The sequence below is a fragment of the Polyergus mexicanus genome, unplaced genomic scaffold (genome assembly GCF_030449975.1).
Source record: "Polyergus mexicanus isolate NDT 795.1 unplaced genomic scaffold, iyPolMexi1.0 SCAF_1, whole genome shotgun sequence".
Lineage (NCBI taxonomy): Eukaryota > Metazoa > Arthropoda > Insecta > Hymenoptera > Formicidae > Polyergus > Polyergus mexicanus.
Window position 1 is genome coordinate 7,523,145 of NW_027223321.1, and position 12,243 is coordinate 7,535,387.

The 12,243-nt window shown below is 40.1% G+C and overlaps 1 protein-coding gene across 1 annotated transcript; it reads left to right on the forward strand.

Moving 5' to 3' along the window:
• The first annotated feature begins 8,860 nt into the window (after window positions 1–8,860).
• On the forward strand, window positions 8,861–9,517 carry LOC138937313 (uncharacterized). The gene has a single exon (XM_070303469.1). It carries the CDS (start codon window positions 8,861–8,863, stop codon window positions 9,515–9,517), a length of 657 nt encoding a protein of 218 aa, XP_070159570.1.
• Window positions 9,518–12,243: the final 2,726 nt, after the last annotated feature.

The following is a 12,243-nucleotide window of genomic DNA, read 5'->3' on the forward strand; positions in this document are numbered from 1 at the left end:
AATTGGACACAGTGCATTTGGACACAGTAATTTTGGATACAGTAGCTTTTGGACACATAAGAAAATACGCATCGTTTACTTGGACACCGCTCAATTGGACACTGTTCATTTGGACACCGTTCGTTTGGACACAGAAAGATGCGCACCGTTCATTTGGACACCGTTCGTTTGGACACCGTTATTTGCCCACCGTTCGTTTGGACACCGTTCATTTGCCCACCGTTCGTTTGGACACCGTTCATTTGCCCACTGTTCATTTGGACACCGTTATTTGCCCACCGTTCGTTTGGACACCGTTCATTTGCCCATCGTTCGTTTGGACACCGTTCATTTGCCCACCGTTCGTTTGGACACCGTTCATTTGCCCACCGTTCGTTTGGACACCAAAATTTGATTTAAGTTATACGACGTAATCCACACCAAATTTTTGTTTTAAATAAGAAATAGGTTTGGGTTAGGTTATATCTTCCGGAAGTGGAGCCCCCCCCGCAGGAGGGCGGAACCCACTGTATCCATGCATGACATCCAAATATGCGAAAGGCTAAACAAAGTGCTAAAAGCAATGTAAAATTAATGACATCAGTATCAGAGATATATAAGTATGAATATATTTTATTTTGACAGATATTATAACCTTCAAATGTATCTGCTTTTCACGATTTCATATTTTACATAGATTTACCAATATAAAGTGTTATAAGAATACTGATTATATTTTCCCAAAATGATTTTTATTTCTCTCCATCTGTTACATATTCAAACAAACAGTGCGCATGTTTCTGTGTACAAATGAACGATGTCCAAACGAACGGTGGGCAAATGAACGGTGTCCAAACGAACGGTGGGCAAATGAACGGTGTCCAAACGAACAGTGGGCAAATGAACGGTGTCCAAACGAACGGTGGGCAAATGAACGGTGTCCAAACAAACGGTGGGCAAATAACGGTGTCCAAACGAACGGTGTCCAAATGAACGGTGCGCATCTTTCTGTGTCCAAACGAACGGTGTCCAAATGAACAGTGTCCAATTGAGCGGTGTCCAAGTAAACAATGCGTATTTTCTTATGTGTCCAAAAGCTACTGTATCCAAAATTACTGTGTCCAAATGCACTGTGTCCAATTGAACCGTGTGCACAATCTCGTGTCCATTTGTAACGTGTCCATTTGCACCGTGTCCAATTGTACTGTGTCCAAGTGAAGGCCACTCCAGAGAATGCGGCAACAAGCATCATACCATGATACACATGGATGGTCAACCGCCCCCACGTCGGTCAGCTACACAAGGCAAGGTAACCTCTTCGACCGCAGCCCCACAGACGTCGGCGCCAGCCTCACCAACTGAGAGCACTACATCAGCGGCTTCGGAATGACTCACGCACGCAGTCCTCGCTCCATCTCACTCGGTAGTTCTCACTCGTCCGGCAGTCTTACTCGCTACTTGTCGCGCTGTCATCCGATTACCTGGCGGCTCGCCTCACTCGGTTAGGATGCTCGTCGATCCCGGATCTGAACTCACCTTTGCTTCCAGGCAACTTATCAAAACCCTCCAGGTACCTCGACGGCACGCCTGTGTCTCCATCATATGTATTGGCGGATCTCAGTCAGTGTTGTTATTTGGGCCGGGTTTTCTCGCGCATGCGTGGTAGATGGCAGCCGAAGCAGCGGTGTATATAAGAGGAGTAGTGTTTGGGCGCGAAAGTCTTGGCGGGCCCGGCAATAAGGACAGGCTAGGTTAAGGTGAATAGGTAAGTATATTTATAAATAATGCATGCGCAAAGAAAAGGAGCAATTAAACGACCGAAAGTTAGAGACTTTCAAAATGCATGGCTGCATGAGGATAATTTTAAAGAATGGTTAGCTCCCCATCATGTAGAGAATAAAGCTTTTTGTACTGCATGTAATAAGACCATCAGATGTTGTAAGACAGATTTAGTTCAACATTCGCAAACGGTCAAATATAATAAAAACATTAATAATAATAATAATAATAATAACAACGCAGTTGATAACGTTGAAGATATATTATCATATAAAGATAAAGTCAAACGTGCAGAAATTAAATTAGCAGCATTTTTTGCCGAACATAATGTAGCTTTTTATACCGCAGATCATTTGATTCCATTATTGAAAGATATTTGTATATATCCTAAAATTGTACAAGATATGTCACTGGGCCGATTAAAATGCGCGAATATTGTTAAAAATGTTATCGCTAAAAGAGAAAATGAAAAACTTATTATGAATTTACGAATTTGCAAATTTTCTATTTTAATTGATGAGAGTATATCAGATACGAAATTAATGTGTATCCTTGTTCGCTATGTTTCACCTTCAAATAAAAAAGTCGTAACGCAATTATTAGATTTAGTTTTATTAAATGCTACAAATTGTTCCGCGAGCAAACTTTTCGAAACATTTAAAAACCTTTTAGACGAAAAAGAAATCCCTATAACAAATATTGTTGGAATGGCATGTGATAATGCATCAGTTATGACTGGATGCAATAATTCTTTTATGTATCGTTTAAAATTAGAAGTACCGGGATTAATAACATTAAATTGTATATGCCATTCTTCCGCGCTTGTAGCTAGTAAATCTTGCGAAACATTACCTTCGTCGTGTGAAAATTTAATTAGAGGGGTTTCTACTTACATTTCCGGCAGTGCAAAGAGATGTGCAATTTTAGGTGAATTCCAAGACTTTTTCAATGTGGAAAGACATAAATTATTAAAATTGTCAAATACTAGATGGCTTGTTTTACAAAAGTGCGTTGTTAGATTACTTGAAAATTGGGATGTTTTGAAAAATTATTTTACTTTAGCAGTCGTCGAAGATAAAACTAAATCTGCGGAAATAATTTTAACGGAATTAAACGATAATTCAATTAAAGCTTATTTATTATTTTTAAAATATGCATTACATTTTTTTAATAATTTTAATGCTTTGTTTCAATCGCGTAAGATTTTAATTCATAAATTATTTGAAAGTAGTCAACAATTGATACGACAATTAATACAAAATTTTCTGATTTCTAATGCAATTAAGAATATTTCATCTTTAGATATTGATAATGAAGAAAATATACAGCCTGTAGAAAATATATATGTTGAACTTGAATGTGAGAACTTTTTGAACACCTTATCTCCAGAATACAGTCAACAAATAAAGCTAAAATGTCTAGATTTTTATAAAACAGCAACTCGGCAAATGTTAAAACGTTTACCATATAATAATACTCTTTTTGAACAATTATCTTTTTTAGAACCTAAGTATGCTTTATATGATGAAGGTCGAGTTAAAATTAAAGATTTAACTTATATTGTTAATCAAATAAAATCTATTAATATTGATATTACTAAATTAGCTTTCGAATGGAGAATTTTACCGTCTATTTTTGATGAAGAACAGAAAAAGGAATTAGCTTCTTTAGAAATTGATGAAATGTGGAAAAAAATTGTAGAATATAAAGATTTTAATGATGAAAAAGTATTTATAAATTTAGATTTATTAGTTCAAATAGTTCTTTCTTTTCCACATTCAAATGCCGAAGCAGAACGTATTTTTTCTGTAGTAACAGATGTAAAAATTAAAAAAAGGAATCGATTATCAAATGATATGGTTTCTGCAATTTGTATAATTCGATCAAGTTTTGAGGATGAAAATATTAACTGTACTACTTTTGAAGTAGATTCTAGACATTTAGCGCTGCATAATAATATATGGAGAAGTAAGTCATGCAACGATTTGCAATCTGATGGATCTTAATATTTTTTTATTGCTTTTATATATTTTATTTTGCGTCATGTACAATCATTTTTATTGCTTTTATATATTTTATTTTGCATAAAGTACAATTACACATCTAGTCAATGTTGTTTTTGTTTTTATTGTATCTTTATTATTGTTTTGTTTTTTACAGTTTAATAAAATTTGTTTTATTATAAATTTATATCTCTATACTAAAAACCAAATTTTATGTGCAATTAATTTTAATATTTATGTGCAATTAATTAGTTTGTAATTATTTTTAGAATTTATTTTATTTAATTATTATATTCTCTTTTAATAAAAAAAAATGATATAAATTACATTATAATTAAAATTAGTATTTGTAGAAAAAATGTTTTTTATTTATTTAATTGATTATTTAATTAATTATTTTTAAAAAGATATTTTTATATTTAATGAATTTTATTTATGTTTATTTAAACAAATAAATATTTTTATTTTTTGTATTTTTTGTAAGAATACTGGTGAGGTTTTTGGCAGTTTTCCTTACCCTTGCAACAAATGTTGGTATTCTCCGAGATTCTGCCAAAAATAAAATTTTACTTTTGTTTATATTAAAATGTTTTTTAATTAATTATTTTATTATCCTTTTCTTTTTCAGTTTATTTATATTTTATTTATAATATATATGTATTGAATATTTAACATTTTTATAACAGATGTTTAACAATTATTAGATATTTTTGTGCGGATGATTAATGGTACTTCTTTTTGGTCAACTAAGCACTGTACTGATACCGCGTTTGTCACGCATGCGCGAAAAAACCCGGCTCGAACAACAACACTGATCTCAGTCGGAGCGAACTCGGGATGTCGTCCCCCTAACACTTCACTCAGTTTACTCTTCGCAATCCATCAAGGTTACAGCTTACTTCCTCAAGAATTTAACAACTTCACTCCCGTCTATAGCGACAGCAGAGCATAGTTGGCCTCACCTTCGCGGGCTCCAGCTGGCGGATCCAGATTTCCTCACCTCCGGACCCATAGATTTAATCCTCGGTGCCGACTCCTACGGACTGTTTATCCACCCCGATATCATTAAAGGGTCGGAGGAGGAGCCCATCGCTCAACACACTATTTTTGGATGGATTGTTCTCGGTCCAACCTCTACACCATCGGCCACAGCACATAGTTCTCATCATGTCGCGGTGGATCATGAGCTTCACGATCTGCTCACGAAGTTCTGAATTCAAGAAGAGGTTCCCTCATTCTCCACAACTCAGCTCAACCCTGACGAAGAGGAGTGCGAAACTCATTTCAAGGACACCCATTCTCGAGATAGTGCTGGGCGTTATGTCGTACGGCTCCCCCTCAAATTACAGACCAGTCATCTAGGGGAATCGCGAACAACTGCTCAACGTTGCCTGCAACGTATACTACGGCGCCTCTCAACAGATCCGACCTATCAGAATCTGTACTCATCATTTATTCGGGAGTACGAAGAGCTTCAGCACATGGTCAGGATTCCCCCTTCCACTCCAGAACCATCACCGGTGTTCTACCTTCCTCACCATGGAGTCCTTAAGGATGACAGTATCACCACCAAATTAAGAGTGGTATTCAACGGGTCCAGCCTCGCCAGCACAGGATCTTCCCTCAACGATATTCTGCACACGGGTGCGAACCTCCAACCAGACATCTCAGATATCTTACTCTGGGTGCGACGACACCGGTACATTTTTATCACGGATATCACCAAGATGTTCCGCCAAATTTAGGTTCATCCAGACGATTGGGATCTCCAACAGATCCTCTGGGTCGACGATCAATTCAACATCATCCCGTATCAACTCACGACGGTCACGTATGGCACCCGATCAGCCCCCTTCTTAGCTGTTCGCGTCCTCCTCCAACTTATCGAAGACGAAGGTAGGAACTACCCTTTGGCGGTCCCCCCCTCTCCTCAAGGGGCGGTATGTGGACGACATCTGTGGTGGCGCTGACACTCTTCCGGAGTTGATCTCTATCGCTCACCAACTGGTAAACCTCTGCAAGGCGGGCGGCTTTCCTCTGGCGAAGTGGCAGAGTAATCATCCGGAGCTATTCCAGGCTGTCCCTATGGACGGCGCAGCAGTAGAGCCTCACTCGTTTGCTAACACGCAGGGTAAGATTTTGGGACTCACATGGCAGCCTCACTCAGATCAGTTCGTCTTCCAGAGCAAGGCCTCCAACCGGCCCGTCATCACCAAACGGACCATACTATCGGAAGTAGCGCAACTGTTTGATCCTTTGGGATTCTTATCTCCGGTAATCATCAGGGCGAAGACGCTCCTCCAGGAACTGTGGCTGGAAAAGGTCGGCTGGAATGACTCTGTCTCTCGCCGCAACTTCGAGATCGGTGGACGCACTTCCGTTCAGAGCTGTCTGACCTGACTTCCATCACGATTCCTCGGTGGATGTCTCTCACGCCGTCAGCCACGGTCGAGCTTTATGGATTTTCGGATGCTTCGCAATTTGCCATTGCGGCTGTAGTTTACATCAAGGTCACCCCTCACACGACAGAGCCAATCATTACACTGGTGTGCGCCAAAACCAAGGTTGCACCTCTCAAAAGGCTTACCATTTCCCGGCTGGAACTCACGGCGGCGGTTCTACTCTCTCGTCTCATCAGCTATGTTCAACGAACACTAGAACTCGCGGAGATACCAATCTACCTGTGGACGGACTCATCAATATCGCTCCCTGGATCAACAGTCATCCCTCTCGCTGGAAAGACTTCGTTCGGAATCGAGTGGCGGCCATTCAAGAACGCGTACCTCAGGGCCATTGGCGGTTTATTCCCGGCAAGGAGAATCCAGCAGACTGTGCTTCTCGCGGTCTCTTTTCCGCGCAACTCTCTCGGCATCATCTTTGGTGGAACGGTCCTTCGTGGCTAGTACAGTTTCCTCAACATTGGCCAAGCACAGTATCACAGCTAGATTCGGCGGCGACTCTTGAGGAGCGGCCCGGGCTTCTTCTCATCTCCTCAACAGTAAGGCAACACCACCTCTGGGAGCTTCTCTATCGTTACTCATCGCTCACACGGCTTCTTCGGATTACGGCTCACTGTCAACGGTGTTGCGCGATCCTCAAAGGTATACCACAGTCCTCTCTGGCCACACCTCTCACACCTGCAGATCTGGAAGTTTCACGACTATATTGGATTCGGTCAGTTCAATCGGCGTACTTCTCATCGGAACTGACAATCATCTCAAGCGGAGCACGCTTGTCAAGGTCTCATCCTCTCGCCAAGTTTACGCCCTTCATCGATCATTCGGGCATACTCAGAGTCGGAGCCCGACTCAGGCATTCTCAATTGGACCCTGAATGCAAGGAGTGGCCTTCACTTGGACACAGTACAATTGGACACGGTGCAAATGGACACGTTACAAATGGACACGAGATTGTGCACACGGTTCAATTGGACATAGTGCATTTGGACACAGTAATTTTGGATACAGTAGCTTTTGGACACATAAGAAAATACGCATCGTTTACTTGGACACCGCTCAATTGGACACTGTTCATTTGGACACCGTTCGTTTGGACACAGAAAGATGCGCACCGTTCATTTGGACACCGTTCGTTTGGACACCGTTATTTGCCCACCGTTCGTTTGGACACCGTTCATTTGCCCACCGTTCGTTTGGACACCGTTTATTTGCCCATTGTTCGTTTGGACACCGTTCATTTGCCCACCGTTCGTTTGGACACCGTTCATTTGCCCACCGTTCGTTTGGACACCGTTCATTTGTACACAGAAACATGCGCACTGTTTGTTTGAATATGTAACAGATGGAGAGAAATAAAAATCATTTTGGGAAAATATAATCAGTATTCTTATAACACTTTATACTGGTAAATCTATGTAAAATATGAAATCGTGAAAAGGAGATACATTTGAAGGTTATAATATCTGTCAAAATAAGATATATTCATACTTTTATATCTCTGATACTGATGTCATTAATTTTACATTGCTTTTAGCACTTTGTTTAGCCTTTCGCATATTTGGATGTCATGCATGGATACAGTGGGTTACGCCCCCCCCTGCGGGGGGGCTCCACTTCCGGAAGATATAACCTAATCCAAACCTATTTCTTATTTAAAACAAAAATTTGGTGTGGATTACGTCGTATAATTTAAATCAAATTTTGGTGTCCAAACGAACGGTGTCCAAACGAACGGTGGGCAAATGAACGGTGTCCAAACGAACGGTGGGCAAATGAACGGTGTCCAAACGAACGGTGGGCAAATAACGGTGTCCAAACGAACGATGTCCAAATGAACGGTGCGCATCTTTCTGTGTCCAAACGAACGGTGTCCAAATGAACAGTGTCCAATTGAGTGGTGTCCAAGTAAACGATGCGTATTTTCTTATGTGTCCAAAAGCTACTGTATCTAAAATTACTGTGTCCAAATGCACTGTGTCCAATTGAACCGTGTGCAAAATCTCGTGTCCATTTGTAACGTGTCCATTTGCACCGTGTCCAATTATACTGTGTCCAAGTGCACCACTCCCGAATGCAAGCACCCAGCCATCTTGCCACGGGATTCATATCTGTCCCGACTCATTATATCGGACGCTCATCTAAGGACTCTTCACGGCGGAACTCAGGTAACCTTGACATATCTTCGCCAGGGTTACTGGATTGTTGGTGGCCGAGCTCCAGTAAGATCTCACATTCTCCGCTGCGTTCGGTGTGCTCGACAACGTGGCGTAAGGGCATAGCAACTCATGGGTCAACTGTCATCATCTCGCATTACGCCATCTCGTCCCTTCCTCAACACAGGGGTTGATTACGCCGGCCCCCTCACTCTCAAAACTTGACGAGGACGAGGGGCTAAGTGTCACAAGGGATGGTTAGCCATCTTTGTTTGCTTCTCAACTTCGGCGGTTCATCTGGAGGCAGTGACGGACTACTCGACAGAAGGATTCATCGCAGCGTATCGGCGGTTAACGGGACGGCGAGGTATCTGCCAAACTCTTTTTAGCGACTGTGGAACCAATTTTCTGGGGGCAGATACATCTCTTAAGCGGCTATTCATCGCGGGATCAAAGGAATTCTCGGAACTCGCTCAGCTACTGACCCATGACGGCACCACTTGGGTCTTCAATCCTCCAGCAACCTCACTTCGGCGGTAAATGGAAGGCCGCTGTCAAATCGGTCAAGCATCATCTGCGAAGAACTATAGGCGAGACACCCCCCACCTATGAAGAACTTACGACTCTTCTAGTTCAAATCGAGGTAGTCCTCAACTCCAGGCCATTGTGTCCACTTTCAGACGACCCGGAAGACTTGGCAGCCCTCACCCCCGGGCACTTCATCATCGGGGCAACGCCAGTTACAATTCCGGAACCATCTCTCTTCGCAGTGCCCCTCCCAAGGTTATCTCGGTGGCAGCTCATTCAGCAGCAAGTCCAACATTTCTGGTCACATTGGTTAGCTGAATGTTTTCAACGTCAGCTTGCGATATCGAAATGGCATCATCCCTCCACGCAAATCAAGGTCGGCTCTCTTGTACTTCTCACGAATGAGAGATTCCCCCCATCAAAATGGCTTCTTGCTCGGGTCACACAGCTTCATCTTGGCTCGGACGGTCTCTGCAGAGTGGTCACCCTCAAGACGGCCACAACAGAACTCAAGCGGCCTATCACCAAGTTGGCAGTGTTTCCGATGACACCAGATCAACCCTCACTCACGGAGCAGTCAGCAACGGATCCGGTCACACCATCACCAATATCATAATTCTTCAACGCTGTCATAGAAGGCGGGCGGAATGTTCAGAAAATCTCGCAACTTTTGCGCAATCTCCTCAACGTCGTCTCACTCACTCTGGTCCTTCTCTTTTAGTGTTCTCTCTCTCTTCCTTTTCTCTCTTGCGACCTCAACCCAATCCCGAAGCCTGTCTTATCAATCTAATTAGCATCGCGCCATGCTATCATCCAATCATAAGCACGCTCTCAGGACCTTTTCCGCGCTCCTGCGTCGATATCGACCCTTCCAGTGATCCTCGATCATTCTGTGAGTAACGGTCTTTCATAACGCACGTTGCCTTTAGAAAAGTCTACAAAGCTCTCGGAATTCGGTTTAGCGATTCGGATCGGATCTAGTGATCAATCTCACGGTGTTCTCAAGGTTCTCGGTGACCATAAGGACATTATCAATCGGAAATCAATAATCGAAGTAAGTTTGAGTAAGAATATTCGCGAGGTGCGGCTCGGACCAACGTACGTGCGCGTGGATTCTAAGTGTTCTTCCCGACACCCCCGAAACCAGAAACTCCTCGGGTACTTTATCAAACAGTTACCTATTTTTCCATTAAATTCTGTAGAAAATTTAAAAAAATTTACTGCGGATTTAAATGAGAATGAGGAATTACGAAAACAATTTGTAAGTTTAAAATTATTTTTATTTATTAGTTTTATTAACATTTAAAGTAATATTTTGTATTCAATATTTTAGTAAAAAAGATTCGAAGTGTTGGTGAAAAAACACCAGAACATCATCTCATTAACTGTTTGGTTATATGTCTCACCAATGAACTAGCTATGCATTTAACTTGGAAAGGTCAACGACAAACAGAGGGGATTAAAAACACGACTTTTGCGACTATTATCACAGGTAATTGTACAAATTAATAAAATTTATTTTAAATAAAAAATAATTTTTTATACATATATATTTATCTTATAATAAAAATTCTTTTTAGGTACTAATTCAAACATATACAGTTCATCAAATTATTATAATTTAAATAATAAGTTTTCGGAATTATTATAATTTGAATAAGTTTTCGGAATGGTTACGAAGAGCGGGAGATAGGTATCGATATCAACTGAAAAAGTTAGAACGTCATATATATAGATCTACGTCATATATGGATTTCAAAAATGGAGGCTGTTGAAGGTATGGAACAAGATATTGCAAAGTTAAAAAAAGTGTTACAGACATATTACATTATTAACACATTTTGGATAAACTCATATACTCAAACTGTGATCTTATGTGATAAACTTTAATTTCTGTTTATACAGGTGCAAGCTGTAGTGGAGACGGAAGTTCTTCTTTTTTTACAATTTTCGGCACGTTTGTGCTATTTTTTATGGAATGGAGATCCAAGTCGGCCGTCTCGCGCAGAAGTTATTCGCGGAAGCTTGGCGCGTAACGCGTCGCCTGTTATATTGCCTGATACACTAGCGAGAGAGTTTGTTCCTTTAACAATATTAAGTGTGCTGTATCTACCGGGAACACATAATGCGAGAAGAGAAGATTACGATCTAAGCCCGTATATTCTGCGATGCAGAACCCTATATGACAACGGATAAAGCCGTCAGTAATGTTCATCGCGGGCGGTGAGACTTTCTTGTGTACGTTCGATATGATTGCCGAAATGGAATCTTAGAATACTATATTCCTTCCACATTATGCTTTCGACATTGTTCGTCAATTGCTGAATCACGTTCGAAATTCTTGTATATGATGTCCAGAAAGAAATCGCGAAGCCTTCGGATAAGAACAACAGGAGCATCTGCGCGTTGTTTTCGAGAAAAAATAGTATTTAGAATATATATGACATATATAAAAAAATTTATTCTTACGTATATATGTACGCTAACATATACATATGTGACAAATATATTTCATCTAACATAAGACGAAAAAAAGGAATATAGTATTCTAAATAGCGTTCTTTTCGACTGCTTTATCATAATAAGATTCGATACTCTTTTTTTGTACATATGTAAATATTGGTTAGAATAAGTTCATGCGTCGTTTTTTGCAACCGATATATTCGCGACTAAGATTGTTTAAAGCTAGCGCCAGACTATGCACGTATTCGTGAACAGTATACAGAAATCTGATTGGTTGAATTTGACGAATCTTCCATCCACATTATTCACGAATTATAAACGAATCACGAATACGCGCATAGTCTAGCGTTAGCTTAAGAGGGATCGAATGATGCTCCAATGACGGCTTGGAAATGGATTTTCAAATTCGAATACAGGTAGTACGTTAATCTTGGATTGTTTAATTCTTCGTTAGTCGCAATATTTATCGTCTATAAATGATCGCAATATATCTTTAATATAATAATTAATATATAAATCTTATCTGAATAAGTCTGACCGTTTGGGGTATTTGTGCGCACAAGTTTTGACTTCTTATATTTCTATATCTTTTCATTCGTTCCCTCTAATTTTTATCTTATTCTTGTTGTCATTTCGCTTTCGTTCTCGATAAGATATTGGAAAAATTCGATATACAATTCGAAAAAAAATAAATTTGATTATTTTATCAATCATAGTATGATAGATTAAAGATTATTTTATATATCACTATGTATATAATTAATAGCTCAAATTGTTGCGTAAATATTCAATAAATTTTATTGAATAAATTTTATAAATATATCTGCTTTTATATATTTTAATTTTACCTTACCTATAATTAAGACCATGAATAGATGT